This window comes from Sciurus vulgaris (genome assembly GCF_902686455.1).
Source record: "Sciurus vulgaris genome assembly, chromosome: 11".
NCBI classification, from domain to species: Eukaryota; Metazoa; Chordata; class Mammalia; order Rodentia; family Sciuridae; genus Sciurus; species Sciurus vulgaris.
The window spans coordinates 26,294,491-26,321,420 of record NC_136472.1 but is presented as its reverse complement, the minus strand read 5'-3'; the positions used below and the strand labels follow the sequence as shown (position 1 = coordinate 26,321,420).

Sequence of the window (26,930 nt, the reverse complement as noted above, 5' to 3'; positions counted from 1 at the left end):
ACTCAGCACTGTGGCCCCTTTCCTTTTCACCCAGGTTTTCTCAACTCACTAGAAAGGATTCCCAGATTTTATCTACAAAGGTTTTTCAACACCTCAGGGTTTGCTGTTCATTTTGAAGGGCTAGGTGCTTAGGTCCTCAGCCACCTCCAGCTAGGTAGAGCCCAGGGCCTGGGTATGCTAGGCAAGGGCTCTATCTGTGAGCTACAGCCCTAATCCAGGTTTTCTCTTATCTCTTCTATTCGAGGTTTCAATTTCCTCTCTAAACCACATTTTTATTCTTTTCAGCTTAGCAATGCTTTTCCTTGGGGAAAAATGGAAAACAGGGATGAGTATTTTGCTTTCCTTGACAACTGCCCAACCAAACTCATCCATAAGTGGAACTCTGTCCTCTTGCTCTGAACATAACCAGCAATGTCTTTGCACTTTTTCCAAGTCTTCAAAGACCTTACCTTTCCTCCCATCTCTTATGCCCCCTGCCTTTTAAATTCTGAGCTTGTCAGAAACTCTATAGAGCTGGTTTCTTCAGCTCTCTCCTTTTCCTTATGGGGATTTTCTGCAAATGGGATGTCCTAATTTCTTAGTTTCTATTCCCTCTTGTGCCACATTCCCATCTAGACACTAAGTTGAGCTCTTTTCTCATTCTCAATTAATTTTTCTAGGGCTTTTGTTTATTCATTCATTCATTCATTCTATACCCAACATGTCCTTCCCTCTCAATCCAGCTTCCTCCTGTGGTTCTTGCCTTCCTGAGAACATCAGGTGATTCTTCCCATGATCAGAAGTAAGGATAGTGCGAGCAGTTTTTGGTAGTGTTTTTGTTCCACTGTGAAGAAACTGTCATTGACACATGTGAAGTTTGTCAGTTGCCCAGCTGGTAGCTGTGCAAGACTGCAGTGGCCAGGGCATGGGTGGTTTCCCAGTCTGGTACCATGCTACCCGTCCCATGGGGACATGGCTTCCAAGTGCTCATCTATCAGTTTCAACCTCCACGTCTGGCTCCTCCCACATGGGCAGTGTGCTGTGGTACAAAGCTCAAAGGATTTGGAGTCAAACATAACCATATTTGGAATCCAGCTCTGGCACTTACTAGCAAACTCATTAAATCTCAACTTCAGTTTTCCTCACTTGGAAAATGGGGCTCTTATCTGCCTCATGGAATGATTGAGTATCTGCATGTACTTGTGTATAGAAGGTTCCAAGTACATCAACTCCCATGCCCAGCTCAGTTTATGGATTCTCATGTGTTTGCTAGATATTCCTGGCAAGCTGTTTCTTTTGGACAGGGTGTAATCACTCTTTGTCCAGGGAACCTTCATTTGATGATCCATGCCCTCCCTGTTAGAAAACAGTCCAGCTTAATGTGTATTATTCTAGTGGGGCTGCTCAGCCCCTTCAGATCGGGTCTGTGGCTCATATCCAGCCAGAAGGGTACTAGAGTAGTTCATCTCCCAGGCACACCAAATGGTTTACAGATGGGTGTGGGTTTCAAGCCAAGTCCTCTTAAGGAATTTTCCTGGAACTCTTCAAGGAGATATTTGTTCTTTCTATGGAATGACAAGCTCTAAGAAGCCATGAGTGGAGTTGCCAGTTGACATCTTCTTGCCACATGGAAAATGCCTATCTGGGATGGGGGAACCTCGGTAGAAATGGGAAAACCCCAGGGATGCAGAAAATGAGAGTCTTGATGCCCTTGTTTGAACCACTGGATTAACCACTGACCATTGGTTATTTGAGCCAGTAAATTCCTTTTAAGGCAGTTTGATTGAGCTTCTGAGTATGCAACTGTACCATACAATGTTGACCATTTCATTGTTAAAATAAAATCATGAGTTCTCTCTCATTGTTTCATAACTCTTTGTTAAAATCAATTCCCCTATTATATACAAAAATGTTAAAACTCAATGCATGTGCATGGCATATTAGAAATTCTACAAATTTGGAGACTCAGGTCTGAGTTCTGGCTTTGCCATTTACATGAAACCAGTCAACTCTTCTGAGCTTCATTTTCCTACCACTTCAATGGGAGTGATATTTTGTTTATATGGCTGTTTTATGGGTTGGAGCTAATGGAAATATGGGAAAGGCATACAGAGGGCCATTAGCAAGTATTTTATTCTTAGGTGGTAGGTATCTCAGTTGCATTTACTCTCTATAGTTGTCTTTGAAGTATTTCCTACACTTCATTTCATGTTACATCTTTTAGCCACCATGGTATTCAAGCTTGTGGCTGTGACTGAGGACAGGACAGGAACTTACAGGCTTTGGGCAAATATGGGAGATGAGGGGGTGGACAGGAATTTCAAAGCTTAAATGGGGGAAGAGGTGGAATTAGCCTTATTTAAAACATTTGTAACTGCAGAACTTTACACCCACTTTCCATTTATAAATATCCCCGTCTCTCAGCTTGACTCCTCCTGCACAAGACTTCAGTGGAAGATAACAGACACAGACAGCAGCTGCCACAGAAGTACAAATGTGCAGAGCAGCGGAGGTTGCAGGAGAATTGGGACTATGTGGCCCGGGTTCAGGGTGTAAGGGTTAAGGATGCTAGGGTAGGAAGTCTAAGACACTTGGATCAGAAAGGTTTTTGTCCTTTACCACTTGCCAGTGTAGGCAGAGGAAAGTTGAAGACATCATCCATACCGTGTCACACCATAGAGCTCTGGCTTTATCTACTGCCTACTGCCCTACCCTGGTGGCAGGAAGAGCAGATAGAAGGCTGTTGGAACAGCTGAGCAGAGATGATGTACCAAGTGGGGGGGGGGGGGGGACGCAAGGGAGGTGACAAATTCAAGAGGCATTTCTGAGAATCTAGTGGTGACTTTTTAGAAGCAGGGGGAGGGGAAGAGGAGTCAAAGCAATCGCCAGGGTTTCTAATTTGAGATATAGGATGATGTCTGGGAGAAAGGTTAGGGAGAGATGCATGTCTTCAACTGCTTTAGCCTTTACTAACTCTTCGGCTTTGCCCATGTTATTACTGATGATCTGTAAAATATCTCCTCCTTCTAATTCTTAAAATTCTAACAATAGGACTGGGTATATAGCACCACCACCAAAAAAAAAAAAAAAAAAAAAAATCTAATAATAGTTGCCACATACCAAATAATTACCATGCCAGAAAACCATACTAAATTTAATACTTCTACAAGAGAAGTATCACTTCTCATTTTAGAGATAAGGAGCATGAGATTTAAAATGAGTAAGGGGCCAGGCACAGTGGTGCACCTGTAATCCCCGTGGCTTAGGAGTCTGAGGCAGAAGGATTGCCCAGCTCAAAGCAAAAAGCCAGCTTCAAAAAAAAAAAAAGGATTGGGGATGGGAATCAGTGGTTTAAGTGCCCCTGAGTTCAATCCCTGGTATCAAAGAACAAAAACAAAACTGACTAAATAAACAAATGAAGGGCTAAGGCTGTAGCTCAGTGGTAGAGTGCTGCCTAGCACATGTGAGGCTCTGGGTTCAATCCTCAGCACTGAAAACAATGAACCAAAACAGGAAAACTGAACTATTATGTATCCTGCCCAGGGTCCCACAGTGATAAGCAACAGAGATAGGAATCGTTCCCATTCCACCATTCTGCCTCCCAGGGTCCTCATTATCCTTAAAAGACTAACTCATGGTCACTCTTTCATGATGTCTTCAGTGATTCCCCAACAAGACGAGCTTTACCTCTTGTAGACCCCACAGTGCTTAGTTTCGATAAAGTTACTGGCATATGCTGCTTCATACAGGCAGGAGGTGATCAGAGTAAGTTTCTCAGAGCTTCAGTGAGCACCCTCTTTCAGTGACTGTTTTGCACATCATTGCATGTAACCTTTCTGGTATTCCTAGTTATTGTCTTGGGTACTGAACCCAGGGGCTAAATCTACTGAGCAACATTTGCAGTGCTTTCTCTTTTTTATGTTGAAGTTCTGGGCTGGCCTTGAACTTGTGATCTTTCTGCCTCAGCCTCCTGAGTCTTTGGAATTACAGATGTGTGCCATGGAGCCTGGCTCCAACATTCAATAGTTTTTAAATCTTTTTCTCAGTGGACACTAAGGGCCTTGGAGGACAGGAACATTTATCACAGGCCTCTGTGTCCTCCATTGCCCCGAGCACTGGGAATTTGCCCAAACTACTCACTTAATAACTGACAGATGCATTTATAAACTCTCAATGTGGGATCCTGGGGGAAGGAAAGGCATGAGACATTGAATTCCAGTGGAGGCGAGCAGTATGAAAGGAGGCGTGCTTGTTTCCTTTTTCACCCTCCTTTTGTGTTTTCAGCCAAAGGACATTCTTACCACTTTTTCTGACGCCAGAAGGGCAGGGCCCAGACTGGATAGAAAGGGAGAGTAGATACAATTCTGGCTCTTGTCCTTAATCTAACTTCTGACTTTTCATGCTACTCTGGAAATAAAAGTAATACCTAATAGATTTTCCACAGAAATATGGTATTACCAGGGATCAGTCCATTTTTTGAGGCAGAGGTTGGTACTACAAAATTTCCTGTCACCATGTATCGTATTGGAGTTGGAAAAGGCAAAGATTAATGTCAAGATTTACTCCTTCTCAGGAAGTTGGAGAGTCTTAAAGAACAGCCCCAGGTCCTTGCTCTCCTCTTTGCCTTGCTGCCTTTTTTTTTTTTTTTTTTTTTTTTGCGATACTGGGATTGAACCCAGGGCCTTGTGCTTGCCAGGCAAGCACTCTACCAACTGAGCTATACTGCCAGCCCTGCTCTTTAAAGTAGTCCTCTACCCATATTTTGGTATGTGATACTGATCAGAATCTAAAGAATTCCTAAAGAAATTCTTTAGGGCTGCAAAAAGTTGGTTCTGAAATAATTCCTGTTTCAATACAAAATGTGTTTAACTGGTCCTAGACAAGAGATTTGGGGCCCTGACTGCAGAGGAGTTCTCCTGTGAGACAAGGCATAACAGACAGACTCTTCAAGAATTTTTCTCTCTCTTGGCATGGGAAAACAGCAGTCTAGAACACTGTGGAGATTTAACTCGTACACTGCTAGGGTCTCCCCAAGACATCTCTCTAGGGAGTAAGTGGATGAGGAAGCTGTCATATGGACAGTGTTGGTTGGGAGGAGAACTTTCTCACTTGCTTTGGAAAAGTAATCTCATTTAAGATAGTCCGAAAAACTGTTGTTTGGTTAGCAGCAAAAGAACCTCTTACTTGCAACTTTCTCTCCAAGACACAAAGCAGGATGCAAGATTCTCTCTTAAAGTCTAGGCAAGTGTTCTACTACTGAGCTGCATCCTCAGTCCTCTTGAAAGTGTGTGTGTGTGTGTGTGTGTGTGTGTGCGGAGGATTGAACCCATACTACTGAGTCACATCCCCGGCCCTTTTTTATTTTTTATTTCGAGACAGGGTCTTGCTAAGTTGCTGACCCTGAACTTGCAATTGCAATTCTCCTGCTTCAGTCTCCCTAGTTACTGGGGTTACAGGCATGCACTACCACACCCGGCTTGCGTTAAGTGTATGAAGAGCACCTATTTGCATTTACTAACCTAAGAATAAACTTCAGAATTATGTTAAAGATTATCTCATGGAGGACCATACCTACAAGGCCCCTGATGAATCTGTAGCTAGGATGCAGCAAGAATGAAATGACTCAAATATTTTGACTGAGCATTTCCAGACCTTGGTGAACTCAGCTGGCCATATCATTTGCATGGGCAAAACCAAAGCCTTGGCGTCCTCTGCTGGTGACTGGTTATTATAGTCAGACATGCTTCTCAGGAAGAGGCAGGCGTGTATGTGCACAGAAGCCACAGGATTAAACATGGCAAGGTTTTCCTAGATCATCTTTACTTGAAGATTTTTTTTTTTTTTTTTTGTGGGGGGACAGGGAGCAAAAAGTAGGTAATGTAAAACATTTTTATATTAAAACAAATTCAGATAATATTGAATAAAATATAAAACTTACATTACTTTTTGAGACAGAGTACTTTTTGACATCAAAGACATTTCAAGTTAAGCTAGTCTCATGAGCTTCAGGTTGTAGTGTAAACCCACAGGAGGGAGAAGACCCCTGTGTGCCCCAGTAATCTAATATTATGGGTGCTACTACTTTGATAGATAAATTTAGAAGCAGCAAATTAAGAGCTTACTCATTTGGCAAAGTCCCAGATTATTTAAATAAATGAAACCATAGGCTTTCTCATTTTAGGGCATTTTAACCTGTTTTTATAAGGCCTGAGTAAATAGGAGCTTTATGCTTGAATTGAATTTTATTTCCTCCTAAAGTGATTTTTCCTCCAAATGTTTATTAACATGCCTAACTGAGGGTATGACATGTGAGGTGATAAATAACCTAAGAACCCTGTGGACTTATGTCCATATTACCAGATACAAATATGCTTTCTGAGGGTGTCATCAGGAAGAAAAACCAAATTACTCACCTTCTGTAAAAATAACAAAAAGGAAACAAAACAAAAAACTTAGGAACAAAAGATCATATACAATGAGAACCATACAGTGATGGAATTTAGGGACTGGCCAAGGCCTAGTTCTTAGAGAAGGGGGCTACTGCTGCATTATCTGCTTTTCATATTTTAGGTAAAAACAAAAATTTATTTTTGTGGGGGAAAAAAAAGTCATCATACTTTCTTTCCAAATCTTATTCTTTACAAACATCCTTTCTCTTTGTTGGTGGTGATAATTTTTTCCCTCTACAATAGACTGAAGGAATGGATAGCTCATATAGAGATTTATCTATGGTAATTTAGCAACATATTGTTCGTTCTTAGAAGTATAAGAGACAAGGTTTTAATTAACTGCTTAGAAGCATATAAAGGGAGGCCGACTCTAATGTTGTTGCCTTATTATGGTCTGCCAGAAAAGGTCATTCATAACCTCCTATATATTATGCCTTTTTAATTTCCTTAAATTTTATAGAAGTGTTTCTTCTTGGGATTCTACTCTTCATTTTACAAAGCCTTAAACTGAGACCCGAATCAACAACAACCTGCCTGTGCCTTTAGGAAAATATAAGGTTTTTTCCCCCTTAGTTTATATCAAACAAGAATCTGGAGCAACAAGTGTCCCATTTCAGAATAACTAATAGGGGAATATCAGTGGTAAATGATGTGCTAGGAAAAAGAACAAAAAAAGGCAGACACCAGTCACCTCCATTTTCCCAAGATTAATTGATTATTAAAAAAGCGCGCCACACTGTATAGAAATCAACATTCTCTCCCATAATTCTGTGCGTCCGGGACTATAGAAATGTCACTGTCCCTGCCCCACATCTTCAAATTAACATTCTCAGGTCACAACAATAAGTCTTCCCAAAGGGGACCTTCCGGAAAAACAAGCTATTTCCTCGGCTCATATTTCCCTGGAAAAAACAAAACAAAAACAAAAACACAAATACAGCATGAAGATGAAATAAGCCAAACTAAGTCAGCAGAGATCCCACTGCATATGTTTCTAGGAGACATGACTAAAATGACCAGGACAAAACTGGGATCATCATTACCAAAGAGGGTGGTTTCCCCATCCGACCCTCCGTGGTGCTAGGTATCCAACCAAGAGCCTTGTTCATGCTACGCAGGTACTCTACCACTGAGCTACAACCCAGAACACCAAAGAAGGTGGACAGGATCTTTTCTGACAGGCTGAGATACAGTAGAAATAACTGACTTTAACTTCTCCTCATTGATAAGGCAAGAATTTCTTCTCTATAGAGATGGTCCAGTTATGATTTGGTGTTTGTCATTTGCTAGCTGAATTATCAAATTAGTCTAACATGAAAAGTGCTTAGAACAGTGCTCAACACTCAGTGCTTTTTCTTTTTCAGTGCTGGGGATTGAACCCCAGGCTTCACACATTCTAAACAAGCACCCTACATTTATCTTTTTAATGAAATGGTCAAGTTTCTATTTTTTATATATATATATATATATATATATATATATATAAATAATTGAGGTAAAAATGTCTGAGTGCCACTGAGTAGTCTTTAAAGTTGGAGGGTCTAAATCCTGGCTTTCTCATATACAGGTTGTGAGATTTTGGGTTATGTAATTATTACTACACTGCTCTCAGCCCCTGTTTCTTCATATGTGAAAAGAAATATATAAATTATATTATGGCTGGTTATTTTGAGAATTCCATGGAAACTCCAAAATACAGTGAATGCCCAATCCAGATCTGTTGTTCTCTTAATCATCTGTAGGATCAACTGCTCCCCAGGTATGTGTCTTGACACACTCGTCCATTTTCTATCTACCTTCTTTTTGTAGTAGGAGGCTAGCTAAAAATAGGGGGTGGGGGGAGGCCATCTTTTGAAGTGGGGACCCATGAGGAGACTATCCAATAAAGAGGGTAAAACTCAGGAAGTTCATGTAGGTCTGTATGAAATCACTTGAGGGTTCTAGCTTAGAACACAGGGTAGGTACGCTGAGCAAAACCAACCCCAGCAACCCTCAGGCCTCTTCACCAGTGCTCAGCTGTGAACCGAGGCCTTTCTCACACACATGCTAGAGCCATAAAATAACCCAACAAAGAGTGTCTAGTACACTTTCTTCTGCAGTCCGTTAAAAAGTGCCTCCCACTCAAAAACAGCTTTGAACTGATAGCCATTTTAAGTGTTTCATCTAAATTTACTCCTCAGTCATCCAATATTTTAGTTTCTGATAAAGTTTGGCCTAGATTGATGGAAAAGATATGGTTGCAAATGACATGCCTCCCAGGCCAGCAAGTGACAAATCATAAACTGGAATCTGGATAAAATCATTCACCAAGATGACTCTAAAAGTAAGCAACCAGCTCTGTTAACATTTGTGACAAAAATTTTTCATAAACAAGTAATTTCTTGTTTTTTTGGTCTTCTCATCCCAACTATGGGAAAAGACATATATAAGGAGATTCTCAGGAGTGAAAAAACGGTGAATTTGAGGAGCTGGAGCATAGCTCAGTGGCACAGCATGTCTTAGCACACAAGCCCTGAGTTCAGTCCCCAACACCAAAAGAAAGGCGAGTTTGAAACAGTCTGAAATCAAGGCAATCAGATAATTATCTGGATCCTATTTATAAACTGAATATGATCATTCAAATGGCTTCCAGTTTACATCTAGGTATTCTTACTTCTTCCTTTCCCTTGCTGATGATTTCTAAGCATCACATTTTATTAATATGCCAGAGTGATACATAGAACACTGTAAAGGGTATGTTAACTGGTAATTACAGGGTGAGTTACAAGAGTTAACTTAGGATTTCAGAGATGTTAAGAAAATAAAACAAGAGAGTGGGAAAGAAATACCTCTTTCTGTAGCGTGCACCAGCAATCTATCCAAGAACTATATATTGGGGAGTAAGGAGGGCATCCACCAGCAAGCCTAAACAGGGAAAAAAAAAAAAAATTAGGCATTCATGATAATATTTACAAAATTATCCTCAGGCATTTGATAAATCTTTCACAAAAGATCTTTCTATGTAGAAGATTCTCTCAAGAGGCAGTTTTTGTTGTAATGAAACAAATTATACTGGAGGAGGGGTAAGATCAAGCATTCAAAAGGGAATTCAACCCCTGAATTAGACTCCAAATCAACAAATAGCAGGCCAAACTTCAACCTTATTTTCTACATTTGGGTTTCACATTAGAGAAGAAATTAAACTCCAGAACACAGAAACTGCATGGTAAGAACAGGGAAGGGATTTAAAAACTGCTGTTCACGAAGAACCTAAGTATGACAATGGATACAAATACTCATGACTATGTGCTCCTACTCAGATGTAATCCATAATCACTTCCTCTTGAAAAAATTATAAGAAATAATACATTGAGGCTGGAGTTGTGGCTCAGAGGTACAGTGCTCACTTAGCATACATGAGGCACTGGGTTCAATACTGAGCACCACATACAAATAAATAAAAGTCCATCAACAACTAAAATTTATCTTTATTTTTATTTTTGTTTGCGATGCTGGGGATTGAACTCAGGGTCTTGTGCTTGCAAGATAAGCACTCTACCAACTGAGCTATATCCCCAGCCCTCCAGCCCTTTTTTATATTGTATTTAGAGACAGGATTTCACTGAGTTGCTTAGGGCCTCACTAAGTTGCTGAGGCAGGCTTTGAACTTGTGCGTGGAGGTAAAAAAATATTAAAAAAAGAAATAATACATTAAACTCATCTTTCAAGTATGCTCTGAGCAAAAATGAGGTGGTTGCTCTAAAAATCAGAAAACAGAAGGTCACATGATAGTCAAAATCTGCTCAAAACTCCACACAACTAACAACATATTATGTCAGCTACTATATTGTAACAGTTCTGAATTAAAACAAAAGGCAAAACTTCTGTCCAACTTGGTAGAGTCACTTGGCATCTAGGAGTTGGAAATCAAGCTGGGTGTAGTGGTGCATGCTTTTAATTCCAGTCTCTCAGGAGGCTGAGGCCCTAAGCAACTTAGCAAGACCCTGTCTCAAAATAAAACATGAAAAGGGCTGGAATGTGGCTCAGTGGTTAAGCGTCCCTGGGTTCAATCCCTGGTACTAAAAAAAGGGAACAATATGAAAGTAATTTTATTTTTTTTGATACTGGGAATTGAACCCAAAGGCACTTAACCACTGAGCCACATCCCCAGCTCTTTTTATGTTTTATTTTGAGACAGGGTCTTGCTAAATTGCTGAGGGCCTCACTAAGTTGCTAAGGTTGGTTTTGAACTTGCAATCAATCTCCCTGCCTCAGCCTCCGGAGAGGCTGGGGATTACAGGCATGCACCACCATGCCTGCTGAAAGTAGAATGATTTGTTACTTATCTTGACCTTTTGAGGATAGGACCTATACAGTTGGTAAATGCATATCAATTTTTAAAAATATATAAACACAAAGAGTGTTGTGGTGCGGGCCTGTAATTCCAGCTATTTGGGAATCTGAGGCAGGAGGATCACAAGTTCAAGGTCAGTTGGATAACTTAGTGACAACCTTGTCTCAAAGTAAAAATAAAAAGAACTGGGGATATAGCTCAATGGTACAGCCCCCCCAGGTTCCATTGCCAGTATTGGAAAAATAAATAAATGCTTAAGAAATATTATTTATGCCCTTCTCTATTCTAAAAAAGGATATAAGGTAGTTGCTTATAAATATAAATTAATACTGCTGCATGGGGGCATACAGAGAAAAAATTAGGAATATAATACTAGCATTAAGTACATTTTTCTTCCCCAAATTCTCACCAGGACTGCTCTGTCAGGCATTCAGGCAGCCAATTATCAGGATAAGAAATGCAAAGTACAGGGGTTGAGGGTACAGCTCAGTGGCAGAGCACTTTCCTAGTATGCATAAGGCCCTAGGTTTGATCCCCAGAACTAGAAAAAAACAGACAAACAAACAAACAGGAATGCAAAGTACTTACCCACAGTTGTTGACAGCCATAAGATTAGATACAAGCACAAAGGGATAGGTCAACATACTGGCAAAAAACTGTAAAATGGCAAAAAGACAGCTAATTAGATCATTTCAGCTCTTCAGTCTCTTCTTTCCTGTTAAAGGCCTAATGTCATAATGATCAACTACTTAAACATTTGTCTCATTCCTCAATACTCCCCAAAAGACCAAGTTACACAATTTTTAGCCTACAGATGTTTCTTCCTCCTAATATTATAATCAATCTTTTAACAAAGGCCACAAGAATTCTCTTATCCTAGGATTAAGTTCTCATTAAAATGAAAATGAACTATATTATTTAGGATGAAAAGTAAATATAATTCACTACCTTTATATACAATACAAAGAAAGCATTTCAAAATACCCTTGAAGAAAATAAGAGGATCCTTCCCAAGACAATGTAAACTAAAAGCCTGCTATTAGCTGGGCATGGTGGTGTGTGCTCCCAGCTACTGTCGGGATCCTGAGGCAGGAGATCACTTGGGCCCAGGAGTTTGAGACCAGCCTGATAACATCATCATTCATATATATATATATATATATATATATATATATACACACACACACATACATACATACATACATACAAACAAACATACATACATAAAGGTCAACATTCCAAGACCCCACAGTGATTAAAGAGGGTAAAGTTCTCCAGGTGTTAGATGAGCAGGACACAGTATGAAGCTGCTCATATCTACCCCCTTTGAAAGCTGAATAGCACCAAACTATGTAGTCTGTTATTACTGTTACTACAAGGTAGCAACTGCATCATTTCTTACCTTTGACAAACATTATCAAATATGAGGGACATTTCCCAGTGAGACATCTCATGGTTTTAAAGCAGTGATCAAACAGGCGAAATTTAAAAGAAAAACAAAACTATTCTTAGAAGGTAAAAAGGATCAAACAAAACTTACTCCTGTGACAGCTTGGGAATAACTTTTCATTTCATTCATGGTGGAAACCTAGAACAGGAAAGGAGCCTCTATTAGAATGAATAAGAAAATTAAGCTGATATTAAGTGAATTGCCCACAAGCAAATCAATATCAATATATTCTGTCTAAATCAATTTGATGACATGAAAATTAATTTTGAGGATTAAAAATACAAAATATTGAGTATGAGTATAAAAAAACTGTAGTCAAAATGATTGATCTGATTCAAGACTGACAAAGTTCTATTACGTTAGGGTGGTATAAGAACAAATGTAAGGCTGGGGCTGTAGCTCAGTGGTAGAGCATTTGCCTAGCATGTTTGAAGCACTGAGTTCGAGCCTTAGCACCACATAAAAATAAACAAAATAAAGGCATTCTGTCCAACTACAACTACCAAAAAATTATATTTAAAAAAAGGATGTAAAACTCCTTTAAAAAAAAAAAAAAAAGTAAAGTCTCAGTATTTCCAAAAACGAAAGAAAATGAGATCAGTAAATCATTATTCATGTCTCAGAAATATAGTTCCTGGAAAATTTTCTTTATAATATATCCAAGGGACAATTCACTACCTCTATATACAGCTTTGTACCAGGCACCTTGGAGAAACTCCATCCTTATAATTGAGAACCTTAGGGGCCAGGGCTGTGGCTCAGTGGTAGAGCACTTGCCTAGCATGTGTGAGGCACTGGGTTCAATTCTCAGCACCACATAAAAATAAATAAATAAAACCCAAAAGGTATCATGTCTACCTACAACCAAAAAAAAAAAAAGATCCTTACAATGCCAGGTGCAGTGTGCAAGTGGTGCACGCCCATAATCCCAGCAGCTCAGAAGGCTGTGGCAGGAGGATCGCAAGTTCAAAGCCTGCCTCAGCAACTTAGTGAGGCCCTAAGCAACTCAGTGAGATCCTGTCTCTAAATACAATATAAAAAAGGGCTGGAGATGTAGATCAGTGGTTAAGTAACCCTGGGTTCAATACCCAGTACCAAAATAAATTAACAAAATAAAAATTAGGTATCACGGGAATGGTGGCACACGTCTGTAATTCAGTGGCTCAAGAGGCTGAGGCGGGAGGATCCCATGTTCAAAGCCAGCCTTAGCAACTTAGGAAGGCCCTATGTCTAAATAAAATATAAAAAGGGCTAGGGATATGACTAAGTGTTTAAGAGTCTCTGGGTTCAATCCCTGGTTTAAAAAATAAAAAATTTAGGTATCAATGAAAAAGTGATCTCAGCTGGGCACAGTGGTGCACACCTGTAATCTCAGCTACTAGGGAGGCTGAGGCAGGAGGATTTCAAGTTTAAGGCCAGCCCGGGAAACTTAGTAAGAATCAAAATAAAATGGGCTGTTATATAGCCAAGTAAAGCACTTGGCTAGCATGCATGAGGCCTTGAGTTTGATCCCCACCACCAACCTCCCTGCAAAAAAGTGATCTTTTAAATATCATGAAATAAAGACAGGGCTAGATCTCTCAGGCAAACTCTGTCACACCTTAGAGATTTTTTAGGTGCATCTCTCTATGTAGTACTTCATTAGCTTTTGAAAATTCGACTGATAATTTTTAGGTATATAAGGTTTAGTTTGGCATATTAACAAACTCCTATCTTACTTTCAAGCTAAAGGGGTTATCAGGAAAGTGGAAAAAGCCCATAGCAACACATTTCATCAAGGTCACAACCTACCCCGCTATCCAGTGCATAGGTATTGACGAGGTAGGCCAGTGAGTTACAGAGCCACAAAGAAATGATGTCACCTAGGAGGCGAGGAATTAGACCCCTACATGGAGAAACAATAAAAATAACCAAAAAATGTTATTAGTGAAAAGAAAATCCACTCATACAAACACTTCTCAAAGAACTGGAAATTTCAAAACTTTCTAGGGGAGTGAAGACATAAATTCCAGAACCTAGACCTCACAGCTAGTTCAGTGAATCTGACACACTTGCTCTCCAATGACTTTTGATCCCATTTTAAAAATGCAGTTTAGCCATGCCCTCTCAACTATGGCCAATGGCTCACTTTACTATTAATAACTGTAAGCAGGGAGGCCAAAGATTTGTGAGGTGCTTTGTACAGACTTAAATATGATTTTACTAAACAATGTGATCCTCAATTTGGAGGGCAAGGGTGAGAAAAAATGCCAAGTGAGAGAGTGGCCAAATATATATAGATGAGAGACATCAGAAACGTTTCCAGGGTCTGGATGACCTAGATGAAGCAGCATGGAACAGTGGGAAGAACATTATTCTGCAGACTGAAGACCAGGGTTCAAATGTCAGCTTCATCCTTCATTAGGAGGTGATAGGCAGCAATGAATGCCCTTTAGCATTGGTGCTTTTTCAATCTCTAAAATGTGACTTTTAAAGACAGCTGTCTATTTTCTGCCTATTTCCCAGAGTATTGATGATAACCAACTAACAAACAAACTGGGACTGGGAGTACTGCTCAGTGGTACAGTGCATGCTCAGAATGTGCAAATCCCTGGATTCAATCCCCGCAATAAATAAATAAATAAATAAAGTAGCGGAAACACTGAAAATTCAAAAGGACCATTTAGTTATTAACTCAGTTTTTCTTGTATAAGAATAAATGTAGTAGTCTAAGCTCTTCCAAAATAAATTCAAGCTTTGCAAAAACTTACTCTTAGGATAGGGAAAACACAAGCTAAGATGATCTTTCCATTTTTCAAAAATTAATTTTCCTGCTGGGTGTGGTGGCACATGCCTGTAATCCCAGCAACTTGGGAGGCTGAGGGAGGAGGATCACAAGCTTGAGGTCTGCCTCAGTAAATGTGAGACCCTATCTTAAAATAAATAATAAAAAGGGCTGAGATGTAGCTCAGTGGTAAAGTACCCCTGGGTCCTGGGTTCAATCCCCAATACCAAAAAAAAAAAAAAAATTAAGTCAAAGGAGGCTAAACGGAGATTAACATGAAATAAACCCAGGGAGTACTTTTCTGAGGGATTAAAAAAAGATCCACTGGTTTCATTCTCAGGAGAGCTTTACTACCACACAAAAATCACATATAGACAAATCAGCATTTACTCACGCAAAAAATCCTAGGATGCCCTCTTCCCGATAGATGGTTACTATGGAGTCACAAAGTCCACTAGATAAAGAAGAAGGAAAGATAAAATATGTTACGATCATGTAGGAGCTATAAAAGAGTAATTCTGATGATTACTTTTGGCAAGGTCAAATTTACAACTTCCTTCCCTTGCACTTTCCTAGCACCTTCTCACTCTGCAAAGATAGTTGAATTTGAAGAAAAAAGTGCACATATCAACTATGAAGGGTGTAGGATACAGTTCAGGGTGAAATGGGCTTCAGTGGCTCTGCAACTTACTCTGTAGTCCTCGGGAGGCTCCTAATCCTGCCCGGGTCTTTTTGTCCTATTTTAACACTTTTTGTGCAGATTTAATGATGTAACATATGAATTTGTTCTGTAAATGTTAAGAACTCGTAAAAATGGAAAGTAGCAAAGCTCTACCATTTTGGCCTCAACAGATTTCTTTAAGTACTTAAAAACAAAATACTTACCAGTACTTGGATTCTCTGCCAATGAATTGTACCATAGATCTCAGAGTGATCACTGCAGAACACAGAGAAAAGATTCTTAAAACTATGTTGAGATAGATTTTGATAGCCCTGAAAAAAAAAAAAAGGTTTTTCCACCTAAAGATACTTTGCTCTCTGGAAAAATCAGAGAAAAGCCAAAACAAACAAGCAAGCAAAATACATGTACGTAAAGCACTTCGGTCAACTGCCATGTCAACCTATTTCAGTGGGCAGGAGAGATCAAGTTGTAAAAGAAAGATAAGAAATCAGATTTCAGTTATCAACTGCAAACATACCGTGGAAGGGATGGGTGATGAGGGTAGCAGCAGAACGAGCGATCATCTCTCGAGTTGTCTAGAAATAATCAACACACAACTTCTGAAATCTAAATAAACAACACTTGAACTCTGTGAGAAGGAATGTGGGCAAGTATTGCAATACAGGATTTTTAAAAAGTCGGGGTAGGGACCCACAGCCCTCCTGCTTATTATATAGATATAATACTCATCACATCTCTCACTCCTAGATTTGAATGTTCAGTTATAGTTACTTCTCAAAATCTCTCTACAAACCAGATTCTTCAAATTGAATTTTTAAAAGTTTCACTCATTCAGAAAAAGAAAGAAACAGAAAGGGCCACCAGCTGGAATAGAGGACGAGGCCTATGTCTAGACTACTGAATTGGTCTCTCGTTGTGAGTAATCTCAGGGAGACGCTATCTATGCTAGACAAACGTCAGGCTGCTCTATGAAATCTGTACAACGTCTCAGCAAGAACAGAACAACTCTAATTTAAGATCAAACCCTGTTACTGCAGTCTGAGAGCTGCTGTGATTATCCTAATTTATCTTCTTAGTTTGGGACTCTGTAAGGAGATGATGAAGGAAGTTATACCACAACCCATGGAGGCTGGTCCTGGTGTTGTAAAGCCAAGTTTGTCCTTTTTTTTTTTTTTTTTTTTTTTTGCAGGGGTATAAATATAATATCCAACACGCACAGGGCCTGACTCCTACTTTAATACTTCTGTACTAGAAGTCTTCAACACTATTAGAAGACTTTCAGTAAAAAAATCATTTTATTGAGGGGCCTGGAGGTAGAAGGAGGAAATAATGAAGTGCTAAAGAGGATAACGAGATATGACATTCTTGGCAGAAGGCAGATTCTCACTATTGCCAGAAAAAAACCCTATCATTCTTTTTTGCATTTAACCATTCCCTTCAGTCATGGAGTTGACATTCTTCACCTCTATACCAAAGGTAGTTCTGAGAAGATCCTGTGGGACAGGATGGCTAACTAAAGTTAAGGAAATACAAAGTGTACATTACTATAGCCCAACTTTTTAATTTATTAAAAAAATTTTTGGTACTGAGTTACATCCCCAGCCCTTTTTTTCCCCTTCACTTAATCACTGAGCCACATCCCCAGCATTTTAAAATTTATTTTATTTTTTGAGACAAAGTCTCAAAAATTTTTATTTTACTTTTTGCTTAGGGCCTTGCTGGGTTGCTGAGGCTGGCTATGAACTTGTAATCTTTCTGCCTCAGACTCCCAAGCTACTGGGATTATAGGTGATCACCAATACTCGCACACATAAATTAATTTATCACTGAGCCAGACCCCCAACCTTTTAAACAAACTCCCTACTTTTAAACAAACTCATCTCACAAAAAATTTCAGAAAACATTTGATTTATCTGATATCTAGACCTTTAGACATGTCTGTTCTGGAATAAATATTTTAGAAGGCAGTAATTATTGAAAAGTTGTTACCTCATCAAAGACAATTAGACAATGTGATGTCTAAGAATTAAGAGTGGTTCTGAAAGTCAGGCATGAAAGAAACCTCAATGACAGAGGATGAAGGTGGAAAATGAGTGATAAGACACATTTCGGTGTCAGAATAACATAGAAGCATCTCTGGATAAATAATACCCAACACATACAGGGCCTGATCCCTATTTTAACACTTCTGGAATTTTTCAACACTATTAGAAGACTTTCAGTAAAAACTTCTTCAATTTTTTTTTTTTGTTATTAGAGTCTTATGGTTATTCATAGTAGTTATACAAACACATTCATGTATGGAAATCAATTTCAGTTCATGATTTCCCCCCCACCTTTTTCATCCTGTCCTCCTAATAAACACCTCTTCAATTTTAAATATGAAATGAGTGGGCAAAAAAAGTATCCTTGATTTGCTAAGCAGCAAGCACTGCTCCTCTCTTATTTATGTCATGCATGTAGGAAAGCCCGATTTAAATGGAAGGTTTAATTTCATTTGGGAATAGACACGGAAATACAGGTCATTATGATCCTGATTCCACAGATGCTGCACCACTTACAGTTTGAGCTAGGTAAACAGCAAGGAATATTATCTATCTCTTACCTCTTTGATAACTCGGTCAAAGGAAGATGAGCCTTCTTTTTGTACATTTCCAGGTCCTAACTCCTAGAAATTAAAATCAAAGAAAACAGAGATCTTGAAGGTTTTAAATAGAACTTCAACCAAAATAAAAATGAAACTAACTTGGCTTTTCTCCCAAAGTACAAATAGCAATGATAACTTGCAAGGAAAAGGGAATCACACACCGACATCAGCTTCCACATACCTCAATCTTGTCGCTTTCTTGGTAATGCTAAAGAAATGCAAAGAAAGATGGTTAGGGCCATTAATGTGTCATGTGAGAGAAGACAAAATGAAAATTCTATTGGCATAAAATAGCTGATTTTTTTTTTGGGGGGGGCTGCAAATCACCTATTGATTTCTACTTTTAATTAATCAACTGGAAATAAATGTCTCCAAGATGATATTATTGCTAAGTTTAACACAATGGTCAGCTGGAGAAACAAGCAAATGCTCATGAAAATGTTATTTTTCTTGTGGAACTGGGGACTGAATCCAGGGGCACTCTAGCACTGAACTATATCACCAGCCTTTTATTTTGAGACAAGGTTTTCCCCAGGCTGACCTGAATTAGTGATCCTTCTGCTTCAGACTCCTGTGAAAATGACTATTTAAACAAAATAAAATGCAGCTGCGCATGCTGGTGCAAAGGTGAAGACCCAGCACAGGAAGGGTAAAGTGGGAGGATTCCTTGAGTCCAGGAGTTCAAGACTAGCCCACCAACATACAGAGACCCCACCCACCCACCATGGTCTCAAACAAAACAAAAAATAGGGAAACAAAAAAGAACATTATTTACTAAACATACGTTTAACAGAAAATAAGTTGGTAAAAATGCAGCTTAAGGTTCCAACTCCTTTCATGGAAAAAAGCAGAACCAATACCACATTAGGACAAAACTCTTTTCTTTGCTATATAAAAGAACAGAGAATTGGTGCTGAGTTTGAATAGCTAAAATCATCTCAGTTTTCCTTTAGTCTCTGACTCTTTCTAAAACAGGCAAGTGAGACTTTTTTTTTTCCTCTTCTGGAGAAAAGAATACGAATACCACTAAAGCCCAGACTATACTAGATGAGGAAATATTTGTGGGATATTACAGACATAGAAAGTGGGCTAGGTAAAAATAAAAGAATCAGACAAATGAGTTCCTTATTACATGACAATAAATTTTATTTTCTAGTCATATCAGATTTTAAAAATACAATTTTATTTTGTATAAAGAATTACTTAAAAAAAAAATCATAGGCAAGGGCTGGGGGTACAGCTCAATGGTAGAGCACTTGCTCAGCTCTGGGTTCAACTCCCAGCACTACAAACAAATGGAAGCAAGAGAAGAAATGTTAACATTAAGCAAAGTCATGTGTTTTGGCTAAATTGTGGGTTTGGCTAGAATTAATTCTAAGAGTTTCAGGTCTCTAAACATTTTCACTCATTTCCATTTTTGTTTTTTACTTCACTGATAAAATTATCTACTTATCTCTTCTACATTATCATGAACAAAATGAAATTTAATTTTTATTCAGATATAAAGAACACTCTCTTGTAAAAGTTAATAGTTTTCTTCATCCCGAATAGGTCTTTCTTCAAACTATGTAAGTGGCTTTTGATACTAAGTGCTACCTCTTTTTTTTTTCCACATTTAAAAAATTGGTACATTGTAGTCTTATATAATGATGGGATTTGTTATATATTTGTGCATGCACACAATATAAAAATATAATTTGGGCAATATTATTCCCCAGGAAGTACTGCTATATTTTACTGCACTACATGTGAAACATACTCAGGGTACCTGGCCACCTAAAGTTTGTCTTAGTTTTCCTGTACATAAAGAAACTTGTTCTCAAGCAGTAATTTCACTTTTGCTCTTAGTCTATACACAAAACTCTGAATAGATAATGACTGCCTTTCCACATATGAATCTCACTGAGTTGAGAACACCTTCACTGAGCCCAGAGTAGAGTGTAGTTGGAAAGGAAAGAGTAGTCATCAACCCACAAAACACCGGTCCATTAACACTCCCCAGCACTATGTACTCTGGCTTGGGGGTCACCCAAAATGATGCTTCTAGATTCAGCAAAACAAATGAAGGGTGAAAGAGTGTCTATGAAAACTGCCTGAAAAACCTCTCAAAGTCAACAAAGGCTGCACAGAATTCAAAATCTGAGCCAAGTAAGGAAACTGTCCAATAAAATCATGATTTGTTTATCAAATGATAAAACATTAGAACTGGAGGCAACTTTAAAATCTGAGCCGGGTGCATGACTGTAATCCCAATAATTTAGGAAGCTGAGGCAGGAGGACTGTGAGTTCAAAGCCAGTCTCAGCAACTCAGTGAGTCTCTAAGCAACTTAATGAGACCTTGCAACCTCGTCTAAATAAAATATTTAGGGAACTGAGGATGTGGTTAAGCAACCCTGGGTTCATTCCCCAGTATAAAAAAAGAAAAAAATACACTGAGGATTGTATGAAGTACTATTTACATGAGCTTAGTAAACACTTACAATTTAACATGATATATATACTGTATAGTTTGAAAATATTATATAGATTTGGTGAGCAGATCTCAGCTCTTGCACATATATATGCATGCACTCTCCCTCTACTGTTTATTTTGTTTGGTGCTGGGGGATTGAACCTATGGTCTCCCACAAGCTCAGCACGCACTCTAGGTATAGCCCTGCTGCTATATTTTTTAGGAGTTACAGTAAAGAAAATAACTTACTTTTGGTCTCAGTAAGAGACAGAAAAACAAACTAGGAAAACCCTTATTTATATTCTTAATCATACTCATGCTATACAACCTTTTTCTGTGCTGTTTTAACTGATAGAGAATTCTCATTCATAGCACCTTTATAAATATAGCAAAGGACAATTCTGCCTGTAGAAGCATTTTCTAAATCTAAGACTGCCTTTAAGGTTAATTCAGCTTGAGCTACACTGTAATAGGTGCAACTGAGAAACCAGTACAATCGAAATAATAGGAGCTTTCCTATTAAAAGTAAAAATAAAGCTGGCAAAACAAAAGGATCACTAAGAAAGAAACAAATGTAACTGATGTTTGTAACTTTGACTTTTCTTTCTTTTTTTGGAAGGATAATCCACATTTTATTTGTATATGCCTTTGCCATGTATATAGAATCCCTGTAGAGGAAGGATGGTGGGTGCCGGAGGAAGAAGTCACCAGGATGAGGATATGACCTTCAACAAAAGGTCCCCCTATCCTGAGCAAGGAAGGGGCATACACATGGGCTGGAACTCACACTGTCCTCCCTTCCTTCCAGGCCATCTGTGAACCTACATGGGTTTTTCTATTGACATCAGATCACTCCCTCCTGTCCCCATACTGACCATGGGCAGAGACCCAAACTTCTCTCTTTGATATTTCAGCTTCTTTGTTTTTTCATCCCAAAATTCTATTCTGAAAGTGAGAGAGCAAACTGACACCCTGACCGAACCTCTCTCCAAGCCTCCTACAGAAGCAGCCTCATCACCCAGGCTGACAAGACAGACTCCTGACAATTGGTGACACCAGCCATCCTGAGGACAAGACAGTGGGCATCTGTGCCTTACATGTGTTAGGCAGGACCACTATGGCAGGACGTGGGAAGTCACCGGACTCTTGGGGGGTGCCTGAAAGTGGGGACTGAAAGGCCCAAGAAGCCAAGAACATACATTTATTTATCATGGAAGTCCACATGGGCTCCAGACTTGAACATGTCTTCTTGCAGAAAGTTCCACAATTTCTGGGCTGATGATCCGCAATCTACCAGCTCCCTCTTCATCCTCAACTTCTGTAGCCTTTTTTCTAGGTATGGGTCTATGGATATTTCCCAGGTCAACTGCTGCATATTTGTGTCCAGGGGGCTGGGGCATAGTTCAGAACTCTCACATTAGGTTCCTCTGTGGCCAGGAGTACAAAACCCTGTCACAGGCAGTCTTCCATGCACAGTATAATGTCCAGTCCTTGAAGGACTACAGGGCACAGAGGTATGAGATGTTAACTGCAGCCCTGCTGTGGATAGGACTGTCAGGAAAGGCCTTCAGGATGCTGGAGGTCAGGTCCAGAGCCCAGTAGCTATTCACTTCAGCTAGGTCATTCAGGTTCATGAAGTCTTTGGAAACACTGCCAAGAGTGCCATGTTGTTAATGAGCAGCAATCATAACGAGCTCATGAAATGTGCTGAACAGTTGCTGCCAGTTGGCCTAGAAGCCCAGGTTGGCAAGCATTTAGACCACGTGCAGGCCAGGTACCACAGGTCTAGACTGGCCTTCAGCTGCCATAGCACCTCACTGTGAGCACTTAGGAGGAACACCAAGTTCGGAGTTGGGCCAGTGACCTGCTGAAGCCACTCTTCTTGCCATTGCCATTCTTCAGGCCACTGACCTCTGCTATTGGTACTGGGAACTAAGACCTAGCACTGACCACATAGTCATAGCAGAAGCCTTGAGTGGTGTGGTCAGAGCTCCACACAGCATGGGCCAGGGTGGGAACCTAAAATTTAGGGGGCTCAGCGCTGGGAGTTGATGTTTTCTAAAAATATTTTATGGGCTGGGGGGTAGCCCAGAGATTAAAAAAAGTTCATGCTTATCGTGCGCGTGGCACTTGGTTCTATCACTTACATCATTAAAAAAAAAAAAGACATCTCAAATATATGGAAATAATTTAAAATACACTTCCTTATACTTCCATCACCAGGGAACCATGCCCTTCAAGGAACCTAGTATGAGGGTGCTGAGCTATGCCTCAGGTGCCCTGGACACAGATACATAGCAGATAGCCTAGGAGGATACTGTGGACCCTTAACGTTTTGCTCTTTTTTGCTCAAGATAGCTTAAGTTCTACCACTCATCCTTGTCTCCTTCTCAAAAATAGCTACCATGAGCTGGGCGTGGTGGCACATGCCTGTAATCCCAGAGGCTCAGGAGGCTGAGGCAGGAGAATTGAGAGTTCGAAGCCAGCCTCAGCAAAATCAAGGCACTAAGGAACTCAGTGAGACACTGTCTCTACATAAAATACAAAATAGGGCTGGGGATGTAGCTCAGTGTTGGGGTGCCTGCCTAGCATGTGTGAGGCACTGGGTTCGATCCTTAGTACCACATAAAAATAACAAAGTCATGCTGTCCATCTACAACCACAAAAAAATTTTTTTTTAATTAATGCAATGTAACATATACACAGAATAATGCACAAAACACCCATGTACAATATAATAATCAAAAGGTCAATGTCCATATAGCCATGTCCATAGTAATTTAAATCCAATGTCCATGTAACTCTTGTAGTTAGAGTTATAAATGCACCTATGAAATTGCTCTTAATTAGTAGAACAAACTGCATAAAAGGCAACCAAAACCTATAGGAAGATTAACTGATTTTCCTCTTACCTGTAAAACTTTACCATGGACAACAGTTCCAAGGACTCCCGAACACAGTCTTGGAGTTAAGCCTGTGAACAACCCACGCCTCCCATCGATGCTCGCAATGTGCTGAGCTAAGAACACAAGTTAGAGATTTAAGTTCTAGTTCAAAGAAATGGCTACGTAGAAATTTCAAGGCAACATGATTTCTATATATATATTCTTTTAGTAACTCTTGTCTACCACAGTCTTCATATCACCTATTCCCAAAAAATCAAAGACACTTACCGTAACAAAAGAGACCAGGAAGCTGACATACTTGCCGCCCAAAAATATTTCGTCCTATTGTTGGGGGAAGAGGCTCATATCCCACCTTTAAAAGTAAGGGAATAAATACTTTAATACTAAGCAATATTCCCAGTAATGCTTTATCTGCAAGGTCTTGAACAAAGAACAAAATCAGGGTTAAAATTTTTAATATAAGTAAAAATACACTTTGTTTTCCCTGTCAGTTTTTTGCTCTGTCAAATTAAGACTGGTTTCAATGAACTACATGTTGCCTTTTTGTTCAAAATCTATAAAGTAAACTATGTAGCCAAGATAGACTAATGTCAGGGTTTTTTTGTTTTTTAGTGTTGGGGATTGAACCCAGGGGAGCTTCACCAATGAGCTACACTCCCAGTCCTTTTCATTTTGAGACAGGATCTTGCTTAAATTGCATAAGCTAGTCTTGATCCTCTTGCCTCAGGCTCCCAAACAGCTCAGATTATAGACCAATAGAATAATATCAGTTTTTTGGTAACTGAGAAGAAGAAAACTTTTGTGTTAGGAACATTTTACTGAAGAGGCTCAAAAAATATATTCTACAAAAAATTTAGGGCATTTAAAATATTTGAACAAAATGAGAAACTATCCATCCATTAAGCCAGCACCAACTGCCTTTTGGCTAACTAGACAAAAAACTCAAAAGGCAAATGCAGATATACCCGGGTAATTGACTTAGGAAAAAAATTACAAGTTAGGTTCATGTTAAACAAACACACTCATTAACAGTCTAATGAAGGGTATCTTATACAATTAATGACTGCCATTTTATTTGTACAATATATTTAGGATTTCTAGTGCTATGGGGGATAGTTGAGAAAATAAATGTCATAGAACACAATTTTGACTCTCAATTGCTTTGATTCCTTACAATTAAATAACTACTGAGATTGCTACCATGTAACTATTTTTAAAACCAATATTTGGGAATTTCACCAAAACCCCTGAGATACTTGGCAACACATATATGTTATGAAATCAGAATTAGGATATTCAAGTTTTTGAGGAAAGAGCTCTGAATGTCACTAAAAAACAATGTCTCCTGAAGAACTATTGAGTGGTGGATTCACATTAGGTATACTGTAGAATGTTGTCATTTCAGGCTATCTAGCCCGAAATGTGTCAATTCTCTGTTTTAGACATAACAGTACATTTCAATCTGTCTTTGTTTTAGTTCAAATAATTTATTTTACAATATTCTTTTACATATGGAATCTGAATCTACACGAGTCAAGTAAGCAACAAATAATTTGGATTAGTAACACCTCAAGAGTAAGAAAAGTGGTCCTCCCTAGTGAATTGCATATATTTTACAGAAAGGTAGGGGGCAAGGGTTCTAAAAACTATTTCCCTCCTTGTTACCAAACATAAGATAATCACGTCAATGCTCAATAAAATATGGGGGGGGGGCGGGGAGAGTGACCTGGCCATAAAGAGGAAATTTAGAAAAGCAATTGAAAACGCTATCTATCATCAGCTAAAATTTGGCCTACTTCTCTGTGACTAGAAAATACCATTTAATAAATATTTTACAGTAGATTAAAAACTAAGGGCTGGAGACATCAGGAGTTTAATGCTCATGTTCAAACTCGCTAGAACTCTTTTAACAGAACTGATTTCCAGCTCTGACAAACGTGATTTTCACGGCCATGAACCACATGGGCTGCAGGATAGCACTCAATGGAGTCTTCCGAAATTTGACTTCAATATCACTTCTGAAAGAACTCCTTGTGTTTATCTGAGTAGCTGGTGTCAAAATCTCCGAACGGAATAGCAATAGTAACAGTAGCAAGGAAAAAAGAAAGAAAAGCGAATAAAAATAATAAAATGTCGGGTCCCCTATGATTTTAAATGTGTCTTCATCGAGTATTTCATGTCTTGCGTTTGGGAATTTTTTTTTTTTTTCCGGTGGAGAGGGAGCCAGGTAAGGTGAATGCTAATACCAGGGGAGTGAAAGGGGAGTCTGGAGCCCTAGGTGGCGACCAGCCAGGATTAACGCGGGGAAGGAAAAAACAAAGTTCAGCGGTGCCACTGAGCAGGACAGGGTGGCAGTTGGCTGCGGGAGAAGGAGCGGGCCTCACCTCCCGGAGGGAAGGCGGGATCTCGGGGAGGCCCACCAGAGGAGCCGCGGGTCGGTGGAGAGGGAAAGGGGCAACAGAGAAGGGGCAGCATCCCGGAGGCTGAAGGCCGGGGAAAGGCTGGAGCCGATCCGCAGCAGCCTTGGGCAGTGGCGACCCGACAGGGCGCTGGTGGGGAAGGAAGTGGCGACGACTCATACCTGGATGAGCACTTTCACGTACATGAGCGGCTGAGAGAGGATGGTGAGACCGGAGCCCAGGAGCACCTGACTGGCCGCGTCCGCCATGATGGCACCCGCGGACGGACAGACAGACCCAGCCACCAAGCGACAGAGCCGGTCGCAGATCACGTGCCGGGGCCGCCGGCTCCACTGGCCCGCCCGCGGCGCGCGCGCGCGCACACAGCAGCACGCCCCGTCCCAGGCCCCGCCCACCACCCCTCCCAGAGAAACGGCAGGCGCTCGCGAACGGGCGTCGGGGGGCGGGGCGGGGCTTACGTGCCAGGAGCGCATGCGTACTGTGGTGGGGCCACGCCCTCAACTGGGAGTGACAGTTTTGCGCATGCGCATTGTGGAACTGTCCGGGAGGAGAAGCAAGGGAGTGGCAATGGGGGGGTGTGACCCTGACAGCAAAGGCAAGGTCAGAGGAATAAAAAGAACTGAATGGGTTTCTGAGATATGCTTCCCTCTGTGCTTGCCTGTAGGCATCATCAACGTAAGATTCAAGGGGTATTCCGCGAAAGAGACTTAACAGATTAGTGGCCAACAAACGCTAAATAAGGCTGACATCGAATAATGAATTGTTTGAGGGTTGCTCTTCTTGCACGCATGCATGCATTCATTCAATTAATGTTGTCTTCTCAGAACCGCCTTTGACTACTCTACTAC

General features: G+C 40.0%; 1 protein-coding gene and 1 pseudogene across 2 annotated transcripts; both read right to left on the bottom strand.

Moving 5' to 3' along the window:
• Positions 1 to 7,120: 7,120 nt before the first annotated feature.
• On the bottom strand, positions 7,121 to 26,427 carry MTCH2 (mitochondrial carrier 2). Its single transcript, XM_079105048.1, has 13 exons — positions 26,244 to 26,427; positions 23,930 to 24,014; positions 23,669 to 23,775; positions 18,486 to 18,512; positions 18,263 to 18,325; positions 16,175 to 16,232; positions 15,861 to 15,912; positions 15,370 to 15,429; positions 14,003 to 14,096; positions 12,302 to 12,349; positions 11,350 to 11,417; positions 9,257 to 9,332; positions 7,121 to 7,330 (listed from the first exon to the last, which is right to left on the bottom strand). Exons 1-13 carry the CDS (start codon positions 26,328 to 26,330, stop codon positions 7,244 to 7,246), a joined length of 912 nt encoding a protein of 303 aa, XP_078961174.1. The 5' UTR covers positions 26,331 to 26,427; the 3' UTR covers positions 7,121 to 7,243.
• LOC306638510 (sepiapterin reductase-like) lies at positions 19,719 to 22,440 on the bottom strand (annotated as a pseudogene). The gene has a single exon. The product of its transcript is annotated as a sepiapterin reductase-like (transcript).
• Positions 26,428 to 26,930: the final 503 nt, after the last annotated feature.